The sequence below is a fragment of the Heliangelus exortis genome, chromosome 3 (assembly GCF_036169615.1).
Source record: "Heliangelus exortis chromosome 3, bHelExo1.hap1, whole genome shotgun sequence".
Classification (NCBI taxonomy): domain Eukaryota; kingdom Metazoa; phylum Chordata; class Aves; order Apodiformes; family Trochilidae; genus Heliangelus; species Heliangelus exortis.
In genome coordinates, this window is record NC_092424.1 from 83,335,325 (window position 1) to 83,355,425 (window position 20,101).

A 20,101-nucleotide genomic window follows, 5' to 3' on the forward strand; every position below is an offset into this window, starting at 1 on the left:
GTCATCCTGGTATTCAGGGCTTGCTCTGTGACTGAGTGGTGATGCATCCCTTCTGCATAAGAAATGACCCAAAAGAAACTGGCCTGTTGGAGAAAGGTTCATACCTCTAAGCAAAGAGGTTTTGCTTCTCAGCTACTTTAAATGTCATGTTTTCAGACATGGTATGTGACAACAGAGAGAGTATCTTTCAAAACCAGGACACAAACCATCTCCAGTAATGCCCAGGTTTCTCTCAGTGGTATCAAACAACCTGCAGTTACTGTGCAGGTGGTGTAGTTGCACTTGATTGATAGAAACACCATGGATAAAGGCTTGATTCCTCTGGAATGTGCATGGCATTCTCTCACTGGTCTTATTCCTCACATTCCTTGGGAATTAAAATCCTGGGAAATGTCTGCTTACCTAGCATGTGCTGGTTAAAAAAAATCTATATCCATGCTACCTGCCACAACAACAACAACAACAAAAAGAACTTTAAAATGCAAACTTGGTGAACAAATGTTGTGCTGTGCCAGTACAGGCTTCAGTTTCTCTGCAAACTGGAGTTAACCATGCAGTTTGCAGTGACTTCCTCTGCTGGCTTTGTCATGACTGTCTTCTGGTAATTTCTCTCTGACATTTTTAAAGAAGAATTAATCTCCCTGAGCACCTTTCCTTGTTTTTACAATGGAGCTCTTCAGATTCTGTTCAAGCAAGCTGTCTGCACCGTGCAGAATAGAGTTGATAAGTTCTATATCGTTATGGTAATTTGCATCACTGTAGACTAGTGATTTAAGATTTTAATGTAATCCTCTACACACCTACAATCAGCAAATGCACATTTAGAAATAAAAATTGTTTCAAAGTGCCACCAACTGTTGTTTTTGCAAACTGCAATTCAAAGAATGCATGTTTTAAATGCTCCTACTGGATACTATAACATTTTCTGATGAACCCCACAACTTACAAGAACAAGCCTACATAACCCTTTTCTCAAGCTAAGATGAGCTCTCAGTATAGTATCTGCCCTACAGATACATTTCAAAGGCAATGTGATACAGTACACCAAGGAGGCCTTTTCTGAGTTTTGTAGAATATTTTTTCATATTTGTGTGTTTTCGTGACAAGCTGATTTCAAAACCTTTTGACAAACCTCCAAAATTATCTACGAAAACTGAGGGCTTAAAATTGAATTTGCTTTTTAAATATGTCTCCTATAAATGGTGGGTGAGTTCCTAAGAATTAAGTATGTGCTGAAAACACCACACTCCAGTGTTCTGCTTTCACCTCCTCCAGACTTCAATTTTCACTCATCTCAAACTTTGTTTTCCTCAGTTTCCTCCCCCCTGCATTTTGATTTCTCCTGAAGCAAGCTGGACTCCCATAAGAAGAAACTCTTCTAAAATCCACTGTCAGTGAGCAAAGAAACAGGATCATCAAGTTTACCAGAAAGGCACAATGGTACTGATCTGTTGGTACCACAAACAGGATAAATAATCATAGAAGTCTGTCAGTCTACATTGTATTTTAGTAATAAAGTGTGAGAAAATCTTTCAGGAGACTGAATGGTTACAACTCCTGGTGAGCCAATCTCCATAAATAGCAGCTCTAAATCAATTCTGTTTGCTTGCTGCGATCATATGAAATGCATCTACTGTTGAATAAATCAATGTGACCCCAAAGATTCCTTGGCTTAACATCTTATTATTTTGTGGCTGTAGGCTGATTAGGCATTTAAATAATTTTCTGTGATAGCATCTGCATTATTTGAATATGCCAGATTGTGAACACAAACCTTTAGATTTCTCCAATGTTTTATTTGCCAGCAATAACAATAATTAAAATAACAACATCTCTCCCTTGCTTTTGTTGATACCATTTTGTTTCTTTCCAGAGAATGAAGTAGACATTATAATAGTTTGAAATTAAATGTGTTCTGAACATTTCTGAGTTATTCAGCTATCGACTAGTGGGAACATTCCTTTCAGAGAACAGTAAGTTACTCCAACATTCTCAATCCAAATTGATCCAACAGTATCAGACCCCCTCTGAAGTCTGAATTCCTCCAATTTTTCCTTCAAAACTTCCCCCCCTTGTAGATGTAGCAAGTAATCAGTGCTGATTGATTTCTGAGTGTGTGGATGGAAGCACAGGGAGAGAAATGACGCAGTGACAGGAGAGGGTGCAAAGTTCAAGATTAGCAGAGGCACGTGCCAAGGAGACCTTCCAAAAAAACAATAGAGTGACTGCAAAAAAAAAGCCAGTGAGGACAAAGAATGAAAGATAGAACTGAAAGGTGAAACAAGGAGATTGTAGCTCAGAGGAAACTGGTGGTGTTAAGAGTGGGGAAGGGAGTAGTTTCCAGCAAGACAGCACATGGTTAAATGGAGGAAATGAAGAAGAGGGTGCAGATTTGCAGAAGTTCCTAATCACATGGAAAAAATCTGCTCAGTTTTCTGTTCTGAGACAAGAATCCCAAGGCAGCATATATTGACAAAACACTGCATGCCTGAGTGTGTGCCAGTTCCTTTTTCTTAAAAAAGTTTTAAAACAAACAAATTAATAGTTTTATTAAGAAAAGCACTGATGGATAATGCCCACAATTTTGCATGTACGTGCAATTCTGATTTTTAAGATTATCTCAAAGAAATATTTTCTAACTGTTTCAAAGGAATAGAAATGCCCAAATCCCCAGAGCTGCCACTGCTTTACTCTTAGCTGGCTATACCACTGAACTTTCTGGTATAAGGTAAAAACAACAAAATTAAACTAAACACAGTAAGAAGCTTTGCAGATAACCATGCTGTTATTAGCTAGATAAATCTCAAGTGCTGTGCAATATAACTTCCTACTTTTGACTGGTCTTACAGGCATAGTTCTGACATATCATCCATGACTGCCATTGCCACGTACAAGTATTACAATAAGTAAAAATAATGCAGCTAGCATTGCAAAACCCATGGAGAACAGAATGACAATTGGTAACAAAACACAAAATCATGAAACTTTTTAGGCTAAAATATCAGGTTTCTATAGTCCACACTGGTGAGGTTCTGCAGTATTTTTTCCAGTTTGGATCTGGGAAAGCCTAATTATGATTCATTAAATTATCCTTCTGGTGCCAACTTAGGTGACAACAAATAAAGAGTAAATCCTTTTCCTTAGTGAGGAGTAAATCTGAATTTTGCAGAGATGCAGATCAAGCCTACTGCCCATATTTACCACTGGTTTATAAAAAAAAAAATAAATCTTTTCAATTTTTCTTGTTTCCTAATCACTTGCTTCAGCATCCCTTCCCCACAGTGCTTTCAAGATGGATATGTCTCACCATTTCATTAACACAGTGTTGAACATCAGCGCTTCCTTTTGTAAGAAATTAGCATTATTGAATTTTGCAAGACGGGTTGGAATCTCATTTCCATTAGGATCCTTTCTGGCAAAAGAGATATTTTGATAGGGAAAATCTTAACATATGCTTCAAATATTTAGTTCCAAAGGCAAGTAGGGTAAGGAAGCCTCCCTGGTTTTTGATGCAGCAGAGGGACGTATGTAGCACCAAATCTTCTGTCCTGCCCTGGCACAGGCTTTAATGCTTTTAGCAGCATTCATCAGCACAGATGATGTACCTTGCCTGTACCAAGGGCTGAATGTTGACCCCCAAATTCCTCTTATCAGAGAGAGAATGCGAATCTTTTATTCTCCCTAATGAGGGAGCCAAAAAGGTGAACAGGTTTGAGATTTCATTGGGACTCTCACACCACAAAAATGCATTTTGCACCATACAGTCACGTCACCCATCAGAGGTGGTTATCACTGAGAAGCTGAACCCAAATGTGTTACTGCAGGCTAATTTCCAAGCTTACTGAAGACTCAGATTTCTGACTTTTCAGCTACAAATGAAGTAATTCCTCATTCTTTACTACATTGCTCTGATTGTTACAAAGCCACTTCTACTGAAGTGGTCAGGTGTCCTTTAAACCCAATATTAATATCAAACTACAAACCTCTTCATTTTAACACTCCTCATGGCTATTTGAGGAGCAAATAAATATCCTTCTGCTTTTCAGAAAAATGCCTCTGCAACTGAATCTCCTATTAAATCCTTAGATTAGTAAGAGCTGTCCTGACATACAAATACTTATATTAGCACAAAGAAAAAGCTAGAAAAAAAGCCATTCAGTCTTTCTGCTAAATGAAAATTCTTATGAAGATCACAGGATCCACAGGGGTTTCCTACCACAAAAACAATCTTTATTGGGTTGTACTGGATAACTCTAGGAAAACCAATAATAGTAACAGAACTACAACACGTTGCTTTCATACGTGCTAAGGCAAAACTTTGCCTTGGTCAATAACCTAACGAGATTGGCTTTAGTCCACCAATTTTCCTTTCTAGCACATTGTATCCCCCCTTTAGCCACAGGGACTGGTGAAATGCTGCTGTTTCCTGTTCTCTGCTGGGCTCTTCCACATTCCTGGCAATCCCTCATTATCTCTTACTTCACTAGTCCAGTCCCTATTTTCCCTTATTCTTTTTATTTTACAGCAATGCATTCTGAATGCCAAACAGCACACTGCCAGAATCAGGCATAGATAATCCAGAATCAGGCTTATTTTATTAACACATGGTGCTGGCCAGTGGCATGACAAGACAGATCCAAATTCTTTTGGGATATTAGCCCAAATGGTGATTCTCCCCACTCCCACCCATATACACTACTTAAAGTGGCAAGTCTGTATCAAAGCCAAAACAAGACTTCATTACCTTGATAGCTAAGGCTACTTCTCCAAAATTTGGTCATTACTGTTTATTATTTCTTCATGGCTATGTCCAGAGGTCCTGCTTCGTTAATGCAAAGAAACAGAGAAACACTTGCTGAAAAAGGATCTCCTGGAAGTTATCCATCCTGACCTCCCCTGGGGAGCAGATCTGTGCCAGTATTGGATCAGCTCAGCCTGTGGCTTTTCCTTGCCAGAGCAGCAGAGGTAGAAGCAGTTCCTCTTTCAAATTGCCTCCCACCTTGCTCCACTGATTAGTTTATTACATGGGAGAGGGAATCTGCAATTTGCCTATGAACAGCTATGATAACCTATATATATTTTCCAAAATAAAATGTGCAGCTCTGGTGTTATAATAGTTCTATTTTGTGCTTCTCCTAAAAGTACGACAACTTGGGAGCTTCACTATTCTTGAGGTAAACTGAGGTTTTCCGAATGTGCTGTAAGAAACTTCCTGACTGCAGCTGCCCTTTATTTCTTATTCTAACCACCATAATCATGAACAATAGATTCTTACCTTCCTTTTTTTGTGATTGCCTTTCACACATATTTATATATAGAACACAGACACATACATATATACAATATAATCTATATCTTATTATACATGTATCAATATATAGAATCTATGTATAATTGTATATGTGCATATGATATATTTCTGATATTTATCTAAATCTTTATCTTTCAGTCTTCTTACACTAACTTCAAGTAATGTAAAGCAAACAACGTGGGAGAATGGTGTAGGAAGAACCAATGAGACCACAAAGTAAATATAACAAAAAGGAGGAATGGAGATACAAAGAGTTGAATCCATCAAGTCTTTTTTACCTGTGGAAAGAGGCTAAGAAGGAAGCTTTATTGCAGCCTGTTTGATTGCAGGCTGCAGAGAACTATTGGCAGGCTCCATTGGATGCTAGGTATTCTTTAATTGAACAAAACCATGCAAGGACCAACTCATCTGCTGAACACTAACGTCATCCAAGTTCATGTTCAAAAAGATGGACATTTTTATCAGAGGAAGCAATTTAGTAGTGGAGTGGGTTGAAAATGGATACGGGAGAATGAGTTGGGATGGATCAGCACCTCTCTCTTGTATTGCTGAGGATTTGTCTGCTTTCCTTCCTGCTATTTCATCTGGGCTGATGAAATACATTGTCTGTCCCCCTTCTCCGTGGCCTGATTCTCACTCCAGTCACAAACTTGAATCAGAGTAAGGCTGGTGAAACAGTGTGGCATGTGGTCATGCTAGAAACCCCTAATACTCCTTGAGTCTTTAAAAATCTATTACTTGACCGTGGGTTGCAGGAAGCCTTAAGCAGGTAGATGTTTTTTCCTCAACTTTTGTTATATCTGTTTGCTATATACAGACAGGCAGCTTCTAATTCTTAGAACAGGCTGTAGATACACTCACACATCCTGTTACACCATCCTCCTATGTTAGCATTATATTGCTATTATGATTGTTCACTTCTCAACAAATAACATTTAATCCTTACTTTATTAATATAGTCTACCTCAATCTCTGAATATTTTTATAATCAAGAGAAGGATTCCCTCCTTGAAGAATCTTGTTTTTGATTTTGGTTTTGTGCTTTTGATTTCTGAGATATATTTATGACAACATTTAACTATGGTGACCTTTGTTTTATCAGAGTGAAGGCATGTATGCCCCTAACAGCCCCCTGTCACAGTCCTTAACTATTGCCTCCACATTACACCCCTCTATTCTCTCACCTTTGATCATTGACAAATAGGGAAGGATGGTATCACAGGAGCACCCCATCATTTTCTTTCACCTCTGTATGAATTATGGTTATGGATAAATACTAGATGTGTTGGTCAAGGACCTTTTCTTTATCCAGACGTCTTCAGGCAAATATTTCCACTAGTCTAGGCATGTGCAACCTCCACCATAAGTCCATTTTACTTTTTTTTCACATTATTTACATCAGTTCCTAACAATCTTATCCCATGTTGTACTCGTTTCACTCTGACTCCAGCCTAAGCTGTTGATAGGCCAGCACAGTGGAACACAGGAGTAAATTAACATCTAATATCACATACAGCGCTCAACCAGTAAGAAAATCTGCCTCACTGATGCAAGGAACTTATCTTTAATGCAAGATATTTTCTATAATAAATGTCAGTAGTTGCACCACAGCCAAAGGAGAAAGGAAGAAGTCTGGAGGGTCACTGTGATTAGAGAACCTGTCTGCTATGTACAGGTGCCTAAAATTTTACTTTAAGTGTCTCACTTCAGGCAGAGATTAGGCAGGATCCCTTAGGATGAAACCCCCAGTTCTTACAATAAAAATTTAAGTGGCAAATTCTGATCTGCGGAGAAGTTGATCTCTCAGGACAGATAAGGAGCAGATGCAGAAGGGAAAGAGGAATCGTGTTCTCTGCTTCTCAAAACCCCAGGCTGTGGGAACATCTTGTCTAGCATGCTTTGGTTTGGGGTATTTTTCCTCCTTTTATATCAAGAGCTCAGACTTGAGAGCTGCAATAGAAGTAACAACCGATTGCATATTACTTTTAGTAGTCTGGTCTTCTACCTTTATTTCTGTCTAGCTGCATAAGGGAAATAAGGGACAGTTCTTATCTTTTCCAAGTAGTAAACCATTACATTTTCCTCAAACAGAAAAAGAGGAATTTTAAGATTTTGCAGTTTCTGGCTGATCTTATTTTGAACCCTCTGCTGCACTATTCATGTCAGTTTCTGTGGATCAGTCATATCAGTCATTCATTGCTAAGGGTATGCCTTGTGTTGTTCCTGGATCACTGACAGTGATTTCTGAATTGTACAGAAGAAAAACAACAAAAGAGAAGATGCTAATGCTTATTATTGATACAAAAGCAGTTTTTTCTAGCAAGCCACTCAAAGCCCAGAATTAGGACCTTTAGCACTATTTTCAAGGCTCTGCAAGCACTCAGGAAACATATGTTGTCTCTGTTGTAAAGAAGCTGAACATGAGCCAACAGTGTGCCCAGGTAGCCAAGAAGGCCAATGGCATCCTGGCCTGTATCAGGAACAGCGTGGCCAGCAGGTCCAAGGAAGTGATTCTGCCCCTGTACTCAGTGCTGGTGAGGCCACACCTTGAGTCCTGTGTCCAGTTCTGGGCCCCTCAGTTCAGGAAGGAGATTGAGGTGCTGGTGCAGGTCCAGAGAAGAGCAAGAAGGCTGTGAAGGGATCCAGCACAAGTCCTGTGAGGAAGGGCTGAGGGAGCTGGGGGTGTTCAGGCTGGAGGAGAGGAGGCTCAGGGGAGACCTCATTGCTCTCTACAACTCCCTGAAAGGAGGGTGTAGCCAGGGGGGGGTTGGTCTCTTTTCCCAGGCAACCCTCAGCAAGACAAGAGGGCACGGTCTCAAGTTGTGCCGGGGGAGGTTTAGGTTGGATATTAGAAAGAATTTCTTTACAGAGAGGGTGATCAGACATTGGAATGGGCTGCCCCGGGAAGTGGTGGATTCTCCATCCCTGGAGATATTTAAAAAGAGACTGGATGTGGCACTCAGGGCCATGGTCTGGTAACTGCAGCGGTAGTGGATCAAGGGTTGGACTTGATGATCTCTGAGGTCCCTTCCAACCCAGCCAATTCTATGATTCTATGAACTGCAGGTCTGAGATTAGCGTTAGCAGAGGCACACAGGTAGGAGAACATAGGTGAGTAAAATACTACCAGGAAGAATAGGTAGCAGTCATAGCTTAGTCAACAGCCTGACTCTGTCAAGCATGGTTTTGTAGGCATCACATCAAAGGAGGATTTCTAGGTAAGATAATGAGGATATCTGTGCCTGTTACAGCATGGGAAGGCATGAAGATGTCTGATTGAAATCAAATAAACTCTGGGAGGGGCCAGGATCAGAGGCTAGTGGGAAGCACTAATTGACCTTCACATATGATGAGAAATGGATTAACTACCAGAGGCTTTGAAAGCCATGTGAAGAAAATTTGCTTATTAGTGTGGTATTAGTGGAGGAGTGAGATAAGGGAAGGGACACACTAAAAAGGGATGAAGAGAGAAGGAGGTCATAGCCACAAGAGCAGGCTATGGAAATGTGTGGAAATGGAGCTTTTGGTATGTATAATGCAATTTCCAAGGTTAGAAAAAAGTAATTGAAATATGAAAGAAGTCAGGTCAGTAGTTTTAGGTACTAAACCTCTCTAGATCCACTCTTAAGTAGAGGCAGCTTATGCTGTGAGGTGACTTCATCTGGGGCTTTCCCAGCTTCTTCCACCAGGGGGTTGGAGCACAGAAATCCCCCACGATTTAGTGATTTGTTTTAAACAGGGGAGAGGCTGTGAGTCTTGGAGGGATATGAGGGAATGTTACAGGACTTACAGTAACAGGACTGTAATAGCAGGGTGGAGGCACAGGTAGGAACTCCCTTGCCCAGCTGCAGGAGCAAGAAATGGAGAAGGCAGCTTGGAAGTGAGAGAGGAAATAAAAGGTTGTGAAGTACGAGGACAGACTGGGACCAAGTTCAGGAATGTTCAAGGATGATGAGAAAGACAAGAAAATCTCATGTTGCAGGTTGCATTTTGTTTAGCTGTTTTGTTGTTTGGTTGGTGTTGTTGATCTTTTTTGTTTAGCTGGTTTTTTTAATAGATGTATATTTTTGTTCACTTGGTAAGAACCAATATGGTTGGGTTTGGAAGCCTTGGCTTGCTTTTAAAGAGGTGAACTGTACGCTCAAGGTGCTTTTGCAAACCACTGGGAGTGTAGAGGCAGGACTATGAGGGGAAGGGATGTAACAAGTTTTTCCCAAGGAAGTAAATGGAAACACATGCAATTTACAGCTGAAATATAATAGCTACAAAATAAAATTATCTGATTCTGCTTCCACAGATACAGACGTGATCTTGCAAATTTCTCAATTTTAAAAAATCCATTAATATTTTAAAGGCTATAGCCAGAAGCAAGGTGGCTCAAAAACTCTATACCTGAGACCTGAATCTTTGATGACAGACATTCCCTGGAATGAAAACTAAAATGTCCTTTTATCAATAGAGGTGACATTTATGTTTTACAGTCAAGTGATCCCTTTCTCAATAAACACACACATACACTAAACATGAAGAAATGCAGGTTTAGTGGCTTCTGAGAGACCTGTCAGTTAAACAGTCCTTGGATACTGGAAAATAATAACAGGCCACATCTTTCAGTGTCATTGGCTACAGCTTCCTTAAATCACTGTGTCAATGCTAATCCAGGATGCTGATCTAGCTCTGCAGTTTTGCTTGGTTGTTTTACTCAGTCAAATGAGATACAGTTCTTCTTCCAGCTGGTGGGATGTACCACAGGTTTGTATTTGACAAAAGCTTGAAGTGTCACAACTTTTGTCTACCTCTTCTTAGCCTTTTGCTTCTCGTAATCTTTGTTTTCTTCCTTAAAGAAAGCTCCACATAGAGAAGTTATACTGATGGCCTTTGCTGCCTGGATTATTCTTTGGATTTTGCATTTTGCAATATCTAGACCAACAGTTTTGCAACAGCCTCACTCCAAGCTTAGATTATGTTATATTTAATTGGTTTGCAGAAATTCTCACTTGCCACCAGATTGAGATCTTCAGCATTGCTCTACCTTAAAAAGTGCTGCTGAGAGTGACCAGAAGTATCCTGAATCCCCCAAAGGGCCTCTTGACCTTGCAAAGCTCTGGCATTTGGATGATGCTACAGCTGTTTGCTGCTGCTTTGGTCTTGCTGCCCAACTCAGCTGATTAAAGTAGGCCTACAAGATCTTTGTGGCCTTCAAAATGTCTTCCTTTCCTGAATTTCAGCATATTTAAGTGTCTGTCTCTAAGCCTTTTGCCAAGCAGAACGGACAACTAAATTTTGCAATTAACTCTCATACTGCGAAAGAAACTGTCAACTAGTAAAAACTGACATCCTAAAAGGACTCAAATTAATGGGTAATGTGTTTATTTTTAAATTACCAGCCCAAGTCTGCATGCCAACAAAAGCTCCCAGTTTCTGATTTCCTCCGGGAACAAAGATAAGAGCATGAGTAGAAATAGTGGCAATAGGCTTAGCGTATGTTGCTTTTTTTCCTAGATAAATATTAATTAGTCATGTGGAAGAATCAGATCCTTAGTTGGAAGAAATCTTTGTAACTCCCCTTAAATCAATATTGACATGGTGATTTCACAGGGAAAAGATTTGATTCTTAATTTTCAGCAGCATGTTTGCTGGGATTCACTACAGTGAACAAGTTTCCACCAAGCTTTTGCATTTATAGCTTGCTACTTTAAAACGTGTGAAGAGTTTGTTGTTTGTTTGGGTTTTTTTAATACAGAACCTGTGTGTTTGGGACTTGTTTCAAATCAGCTCTGGGTCCTGAAAGAAAACCCTAAACAGATTTCAACCTCTAAAGCAGAAAGACCTGCACTTACTGAAGTGGGCCAAACCTTTGAACCAAGTCCATATCTGAAAGTGTAGGATCTATCTACTGCCAGGTCTGGGCACTGAGCATGAAATTTTCTTTTCATTTGTATCCCTACAGGGTCCAAATGCAGGGTCTTCTGCCTTCATGCTGAACCGGTACTCTTCTCTTTTTTTTTTTATCTTATGTGACAGGCAGGAGTTAAAGGTTATGCCATCGACTTTCAGTCATTGTAGACAGATGTTCCTTTATGTTGTGCTGTCACATCTACTTTCTATGGCTCATTCCCCAATGTATCAGCATTGATTTCATTGCAGACTTAGACCTGAAGGGGCATTAACCCATAGGAATCTAAGTGGAGACAGCCTGAACTGCAGAGGTGATTGTTCACTCAGATCTTCTGGTAGGAAAATAGGCATTTGCACTGATCTTAGTGTGAATGAGAGGCTCCAGCAGCCTCAGATGGAAACCACAATAATGAGGAAGCAACAGCCCTTTTCACACAGTCAGTTTTTCTGCTTTGCAACAAAGCAGGAGAATAATGGGCAGCATAGAAGAAGAGAAGATGGGGCAAGATTGAAGAGGTTTCCTGTGGAGAATCTCCAGGAACATCATTAAAGAGCAAACCCCTTGTAAATTATTGAGGAATAGACACCAACCTCAACTTCTGTCTCCACAAACCAAAATGTGTCAGGATGGGTGCAGTGTCTGGAGATGAAATGGCAGAGACAGTGTAAGGGAGGACAGGAGTTCCTTTTTGCTTGACCTCAGTTACCTTCTTAAAGAGTAACTGAATACTCTACAGAGGGTATTTTGAGAGCATTTTTCAGCAACTGTGACTGACCAGTAAGAATAAGGAGATAACTTGATCTGGCTTTATTCCCTTCCAATGAGCAACTTGGTATATAGGTATGCCAATGGTGTCCATGTGTTTTGTTTCTTTTTCTAGGTCCTAAGAGTCAAAACCAAAACCAGACCCAGCTGTTCCTTATAATTAAATTTCAGTAACTCAAGCAAGATGTTTTATTTTGACTAGTGACTTAAAAGTATTGGCATTTAAATGGCCTCAGCTATATTTCAAAGCTAACACTCAGAAATTTCACACATATATTAGCGTTATTTGTTTGTTGGCAAACTCAACAGAATAGCAGTGCAATGATTTACATAGTGAAGGTTATCTTTGCTAACAGAAGGACTCAGAATTTCATTATTTAAAATATGAAGAAGAATCTCACCACAGTGCAGAAGGCTACATGTGGCATTACACACAACTTGCCACCTGAGTCAAGGGCAGAGGTGAAGTTTATATTGCACACTAAGCCCTGTGTTCAAATATTCCTTAAAAGCCCCAAAAGCCAAAATCCACGCAACATTATCCACAGACAGGAAAGATCTGGCTGTAGGATGAGGACCTTTCCTTTCTGGTACTTTAGCTTGTTTCTATGTGTCTGTCTTCTAATTTATTTATAAGTCATTGATGACATTTATGCCATACACGGGCAGTTTGTGATGCAATAAACCAGTAACAGTCTCAGTTTTCATTGCAGTTTCTATGTTTGGGTATTTCAGTACATTAAAATCTAGATAGAAGAGGTATTAATAGTCTTACACCAGCAGATAGAAATTAATTTTATCCTTGCCTCTGCACACAAGCCAGAAGCTTCAGGAAATAGGATCTCTTCCCATAAACATCTTTTCAGATCTCGTTAGGAGAGGGGAAGGTAAACAATTAAATGCAGGCTTCAGGGTGACAGCACAGCAGTGAGATATGATCGTTCATGTGATAATTCATATGATTCACAATGTTTCTGACTGGCACTTCAGTACTTATTGTACTGATCTAGGCAGAATCTGGTTCCTGCTTCCATCAAGCCTTCTCCCATAGAAATCCAGGCATGGCATGAAACTTTGTGCAGCCTGGCTGGGAAGAGGTGAAAAGTAATTTTTGAAAGCCCGAGTTCTTCTTGCCCTGACCCAAGTCCTGGGAACCAGCATGCATCATAAATGCTTAGTGAACCTGCCCAGGAGAACCAGGTGATCCTTGTGGAAAGTTAAGTGAATTCACCACAGATAAACCTGGCATGGTTCTGGGTGTTTTCCTGATTACTGGCAGCAGTACTACAGGACTGAATAAGAAACAATTGAGCACAACAGAAGAAAACAAACATGGAAGGAAAAAAGCATCTCCTTGCCAAGGCAAAGGGGGAAGCAATGAATGTTGATTACTGATGAATAATAACCCAGAATTAATGGAAAAGGGCAACAGCAAAAGCTGTGCACAGAACACAAACATTTTATAAGGGTAAACAGTGGCACTAGCAGGGTGGCCAGAACTCATTGTTCATTCCCCTAGTACTTGCCTTCATTACACAACATGGCTGATGGCTGTGGCTAGGGCTACAGTGTTACCCTTGGAGGCTCTATAATTTTATCAGAAGTGCCCTTCCACAAGAAGAAAGCTGTTCCAAAGCTGAATGAAGGGTCTAGGCTTGCTCTTGTTATTATTGGTATTTTAAATTTAAATCAGTCTCAGATACATAGCCCTATTTTTGAAGAATATTGAGCTACAGAGGGCAGCTGCCAACTTAAGCACAACTAAATTCAACCAGAAGTGTTAAGCAGCAGTGCAAGCCATAGCACCTTGTATTAGAAACCAGAATTATAAAAATCTCTCCCTGTCAGAGACCGGAATAATTTATATAGGTGTATATTATTATTTTTAATGCAGTAAAGCTTAGAGGCTCCAACTAATTATTAGGCACCAAGGAGCACAAGGAGGCACCACAAAATAAAAACATGGAAACAGACCAAACCCCAACCCCAAGCCCTTTTGGGAAAACAGAAAGGCTTGCTGATGTTTTATCCTATCCTAACTGTTCCTATCAGTTATGTGACTGTAGGCAAACCTTGGCATCCACATTTTCATTAATCTGCTCTCTACCTCACTTCTTGAGAGAGCTAAAGAGTGGAACTAGGGCTGCTTTTACAAAATCTCAAACATTGTCACTGCCTTTTGGTTTCAGGAAATTTGTAGATGTTTAGCTCATCTCAATAACAGGGCCCCTTGACCAGTACTGAAATAGGGAAAGGGCAGCACCTCCAGGGCTGTGGCTTTCCCCCACTTCTGTGCAGCCCTGCCTCTCCTACAGCTCAATGCTTCTCTTAGACTTTCCTCACCCCTCTGGGCTATGTACAATGGATGCTCTCCAGCTTCCTCTTGCTGTTCTTTCTTGATCTGAATCCTGAAATACTATTGCTAAAGAATTATCAACGAGGTGCTGAGGATTTTCACCCTGCCCATAAGTTTGCAGTGCCAGGCAAAACAATGCAGTGCCTATCACTGTGTGATGCTGAGCGTGGAGCAGGCTGGACAGAGGCAAAGGGGAACTGTTTGCCTTCCTACCACAGAGAAAACCAGCCAAGAGAGAGCATCTGAGAGGGGAGTGCTGAGGTTTGCAGGGAGCTTAGGCAGGTTGCTGCATGTGCAGGTGTGGACATACACGTCTGCAGACTTAACTCCCTGTCTTCTCTTTATTGGGTTTGACGTGGCATCTTTGGGGGATTTACTCGAGGACTGGAACAGGGACATTTAATTGTGCTAGAAATTACCCAGACCCAGCAAGCAGCGAGCTCGCACCTCCCTTGTGTGCAAAACTTCCCTGCGGTTGCAGAGAACAAACGCCGGCAGGAGCTGCGGTACCTGGACAAAGAAGTGCTCCCGGTGCACCTCCGGCTCCCCGCCCCCGATTACTGAAGCATCCTGCAGACCTGTTCAGTCGCGGATGTGCGTTTCCAAGAACACCAGGGAAAAAAAAAAAAAAAAAACGACAAAAAAAAAAAAAAAAAAAAAAATTATAAAGCTCAGGAGGCGCAAAACTTTAAGTGCAAAGCAAAAGCTATGTGCCCCGGTGGGACGCGCAGCTCCCACTTCGAAGGGCGGGAAGACCTAAGCCGTCTGCCCGCTCCGGCTGCACCCTGCCCGCCGCTGCCCTCCCGCACGCCGCGCTCCGGCACCGAGCGGCACCTGCAACACCGACGGGGCGGCGGGGCTGCCACCCCGTGGCACTCTGTGGGGAGCCGGGCATGGTTCGAGAAGGGCCGGGGGCTTCCGCATCCCCCAGCGCCGTGGCACCGCTCGCCGCGCTGCAGAGGTGGGCCCGGGGCTAGCCCGGGCTCCTCCCGACGCCTGCGGAGGCAAGGGTGTGGGGACCGCGGTGGGGCGGTGCGTGGGGCCGGGCCCCCCCCGTCGGACAGCGGGTGGGTGCGGGAGGGAGGGCCGAGGGAGGCGGCGGCTCCTCCTCCGCGGGCAGGCGGGCAGCCCGCCCGGCAGCGGCACCGGTTGCTCGGTGCCGGCGGAGCCGCGCCGCCTGCTATATAAAGGGCGGCGGCTGCTTGCCTCTCCCTCACACCGGCCCCTGCCCGCGGCTGCAGGCGCAGGGCCGAGGCCGGGCCCGACAGCATGGCCCGCGGCGGAGCGCCATGGGCGGTGGTCTCCCTCGCTGCTTCCCGTGGACCCTCCTCCTGCTCCTCCCGCACCCGCGGCGGCGGCTGCAAACTTGCTGCGGCGGCGGGCTGCGTGTGAAGGCAGGGCCCGGCGGGGCGGCTCCGCTGCCCCTGCAGCCGCGCCGTCGCGCCCGCAGCCCGGGGGGCCAGGGCGCCGCCCGCGGGCATGCGGCGCCGCCGCTGTCGCTGCGCCCGTCGAGACGCGGTGCGGAGCCGGCGGCGGCAGCGGGGCTGCGCCTAGGGGCGGCCGGGGCGGGAGCCCCATGCCCGGGGCTGGCCGCGCTCGGCGGAGAGGCGGCGGGGCGATGAGCTGGCGGTGCGAGCGGGCACGCCTGGCCCTCGGTTTGCCCTGCGCGCTCGCCCGCGGGGAGTGAGGCTCCGCGGAGCCCGCTCGGTGCTCCCGGAAGGGCGGGCGGGCGGACGGACGGGAGGTGGTGCCGGCGCGGGGATGCTGCAGCCCTCCCCCAGCGCCGACGGGGTCCTGCCGGGGTAGCGGCCCCGCCGTTGCCGCTCCGAGCCCCGCCGTCTGCGGGGGCGGCGGCCGCGGAGGGATGGAGGTTGTCGACCCCTGCCAGGCGCCGCTGCTCCCCGCCAACGACTCTTACCACGGCCGAAACTGCAGCGCCGAGGAAGGGATCTACCAAGATGCCACCCCCCTGCCCTGGAAGATCGTCCTCACTATTGTCCTGGCGCTAGTGACCCTGGCCACGGTGCTCTCCAACGCCTTTGTCATCGCCACGGTCTACCAGACGAGGAAACTCCACACGCCGGCCAACTATCTGATCGCCTCGCTGGCCGTCACTGACCTCCTCGTCTCCATCCTCGTCATGCCCATCAGCACCATGTACACTGTGACAGGCAAGTGGACGCTGGGCCAGATCGTCTGCGATATCTGGCTGTCCTCGGACATCACCTGTTGCACGGCGTCGATCCTGCACCTCTGTGTCATCGCCCTGGACCGCTACTGGGCGATCACCGACGCCGTCGAGTACTCCACGAAACGGACTCCCAAGCGGGCAGCAGGCATGATCGCTCTGGTGTGGGTCTTCTCTATCTGCATCTCCATACCCCCTTTGTTTTGGCGGCAGGCGAAGGCCGAGAAAGTCTCTAACTGTGTGGTGAACACGGACCACGTCCTCTACACCGTCTACTCTACGGTGGGAGCCTTCTACTTCCCCACTTTGCTGCTGATAGCCCTCTACGGGAGGATCTACGTGGAAGCCAGATCGCGGATTTTGAAGCAGACGCCAAAGAAAGCCGGTAAAAGACTAACGCGGGCTCAGTTAATCACAGACTCCCCGGGGTCGTCCTCCTCCGTCACGTCCATAAACTCCAAGGCTCCCGAGGGATCCAGCGAAACGAGCTCTCCCGTGTACATGAACCAGGTGAAGGTGAAGGTCTCAGATGCCCTGCTGGAAAAAAAGAAGCTCACGGCCGCCAGAGAGCGGAAAGCTACAAAGACTTTAGGGATTATTTTAGGAGCCTTCATCGTCTGTTGGCTGCCCTTTTTCATCATCAGCTTGGTGATGCCTATTTGCAAGGACGCTTGCTGGTTCCACATGGCCATCTTTGACTTTTTCACGTGGCTTGGATATCTCAACTCCCTCATCAACCCCGTCATCTATACTATGTCTAACGAAGACTTCAAACAAGCTTTCCACAAACTCATACGTTTCCGATGCACAAGCTGAAAATTTGGAATGCGATGTATTCTCCGGGGCTGCCTCCATGCACGCCCGTCCCCGACGCCACAGGTAGGTGCGCGCCCCCGCCACGGCGAGCGGCGATGCTCGGGTAGGGAAAACCTGGGAGCGTGTGTGGCGCGGGTGGGGTTCAAATCGGGAATGGGGGTGAAAAGGTACAAGACCACATAATAGCTTTTCCATCCCGTCTCGGGCTGGAGCGGCTGGGATCTATCCCTCTCGGAGGGCTGGGGGCGAGCCGGGCGGGCGGGAGCGCCGTGCAAGGCGCCGAGCCGAGCCGAGCCATGCTACGGGTCGGGGTGGCACGGCACTCACGCGGTTCGTATTCGACCACTTTGCCATTGGCGGTCACGCTGCACGCTCCTGACATTTCACACTGTGTGTGTGTGTGTGTCGTCGTCTGTCCGTCCTTCCCCACCCTCCGTCCGTTCCCCACCCTCTCCCCCCACTTCCACCCCCCCCAACTTGCCAGCTCGCAGGGAGTGACTCACGACAATCTGCTCTTTATTCCACCTATTAAACCAATCTGCCGCCATTTCCTATGCTAATGACCGTGTTTAGACCAATTAGTGCTAAACGGCCCTTGCGTTCCCATCTGGCTGCAGGGCTTCCCGGGCAGTAGCGGGCCGGACTGGGGCTGGGGTAGGGCAGCCCCCCCCTTTCTCCCCACCCTTCCCCCCCGTCGCGGCTGTTCCGCGGTGCCGCCTCCTTCTGGCAGCCGGAGGCATCGCTCGGCAGCCGCGGGTGCAGCCCCCTTGGCAGGGAGTCTCATGCAGCCCCCATGCCAGCGTCGAGTTGGTTTTATTTTTTTTTTTTTTTTTTTTGGCAGGGAAGGTAGGACAGGCCCCAAGGTAAGGCTGCTTGTAAAGTTCAGCCTACTTTCTGGCCTCCCTTACGGCTCCTGCTGGGAGCAAGCATCCTTAGAGGGAAGCTGCATTTTAGCCACCGTGAAAGGCTCGACACCTTTCTGTTCTTCATACGCGGAAAAGCTGTGCCTCTCCGTGCCTCTGACAGAAGGGGCTGCCAGCTAACGTTCTGCAGAATGCATACTTGCCTTTATTGTGATCCTTTAATAATTCTGCCAATCTTTTGCTTTTTGTCTGCAGAATCAAGTTGCTATTGTAAAGACCCACTGCTTGAAACTTCCCCAAGCCCAGTTGCCAGACTCATGATGCTGCAAAAACGTCAATACATACTGCCACCAAACTGCTCAGCTCTGCATTTCAGTATAATGACTCTGGCAGAGATGCTCTTCCAATAGTCACGCAGATCAGTTGCAAAAAAAAAAAAAAAGAAAAAAAAAAAAAAGAAAGGAAAAAAAAAAAAAAAAGGGCAGCCTTGAATCAAGGTCTATAATTCATCTGGACTGAAGAAAAAAAAGTTTGAGAGTAAACTCCATTTATTTTGCAGGCTTAACTTCTTAATTTGTTCTCCGGCCGGTTGTAGGGGTGTGCACAAGAGCACAGTTGTCTCCGTCTGTGTTGGTAGCATAGTTGTACTTCTGCACACCTGTAATTTCTTTCTTTCAGTGGAAAGAGTTGCTTCCTTCACTTCTGAGGCCAAGAGGAGAAAAAAAGCAGCGTTTAAAATAGGATCATTGCAGTGAATTCTGTAAATGGCTCCTTCAGCTGAACATGTGTGAGAAGTGACAGTGTGCAAAAGTTGTATTTGTATTTCAAAACAATAGCAAATGCAAATGCTGTAGAAATAAGAGTTGTAGACCTGTTCAACTGCACTGCATATCTATAGTCTGTCCTTGTAGTTGCCTTTAGAAAGTAAATACTTCTTGCTTCTACTCCATAACTCAAGAGCAGAACACAAGAAGTCCAACGACCTTTTCCATAAACCAGCTGGGAATAGAAGTAGCAGTTTGACGTTGTAATCATGTTTCCCATTTTGTGTCAGTTGCACACCCTTACCGCATGAACCACTACAAAATTTAGAATTCTCTAAGTAATTACATTATTAAGTGTATTTTGTAAAGAAATGAAGCAGTTTGCTCTTTCAGAAGAGCTGTATCACCTGCAAAATAAATACCGATTAATCATGAATTAACTGATGTTAGTGAAATTACTCTCTTCCCTACTTCCCCCCTATTTTTTTTTTTTCTGACCAGACCTTCTGACAGGTCTATGCATATTCAGCAGTCCAAGTTAGAGTTTCAGGATATGGTCCACCTGCTGTGATAGAACTGCATTGATTGTTCCTCCTATGTGTAAATGAAAATGAGCATAAACAATAAAATGCTTTGTTGTGTTCTCAAGAGTGTTTGGTAGCAATTGTGTGACTGAAAGGAGTATTTATTGGTTTACCTGGTTTCTCAATATTGACTTTTTTAGGTAATGCTGATTTGATGAGTCACTCAAGAAAAGAGTTGTTGAAGGCTGAAATTGCAAGCTTCGATCAGTGGTCAGCTTTTTAACAGGCAACTTTTCTTTAACACTAACCAATATTGTTAGGCATAATTCTTACAATTTTCTTATAATACCAGATTAAATTTATAGGCTTTTTTTTTTTCTTTTTTTTACTTTTTTTTTTACTCCATAAACAAAACTTATCTTAGCACTTGGTGGATACTATAAACAATGTTCTTTCAAAACCATATGTATTTGTTCTGGATCAGGCTGTTATAAAGACTGGACAAATCTTGCATGATTAATCTACCTGTTATCTTCAGGAAGTCATTCAAGTAATAGGGATTTATTTACCTAATTGAATAGTAAAGAAAGAACCTGACCCACTGTGCCTCTGAAA

At 44.4% G+C, this 20,101-nt stretch overlaps 1 protein-coding gene across 1 annotated transcript; it reads left to right on the plus strand.

Moving 5' to 3' along the window:
* Window positions 1-16,056: 16,056 nt before the first annotated feature.
* On the plus strand, window positions 16,057-19,048 carry HTR1B (5-hydroxytryptamine receptor 1B). The gene is made up of 2 exons (XM_071741507.1): window positions 16,057-17,398; window positions 18,454-19,048. The coding sequence occupies exon 1, from the start codon at window positions 16,196-16,198 to the stop codon at window positions 17,333-17,335; it is 1,140 nt and encodes a 379-aa protein (XP_071597608.1). The 5' UTR covers window positions 16,057-16,195; the 3' UTR covers window positions 17,336-17,398; window positions 18,454-19,048.
* The last annotated feature ends 1,053 nt before the right edge of the window (window positions 19,049-20,101 follow it).

What these genes read in the sequence shown, in the direction of transcription:
- HTR1B (XM_071741507.1), top strand. Translation starts at nt 16,196, where the DNA reads ATGGAGGTTGTCGACCCCTGCCAGGCGCCGCTGCTCCCCGCCAACGAC.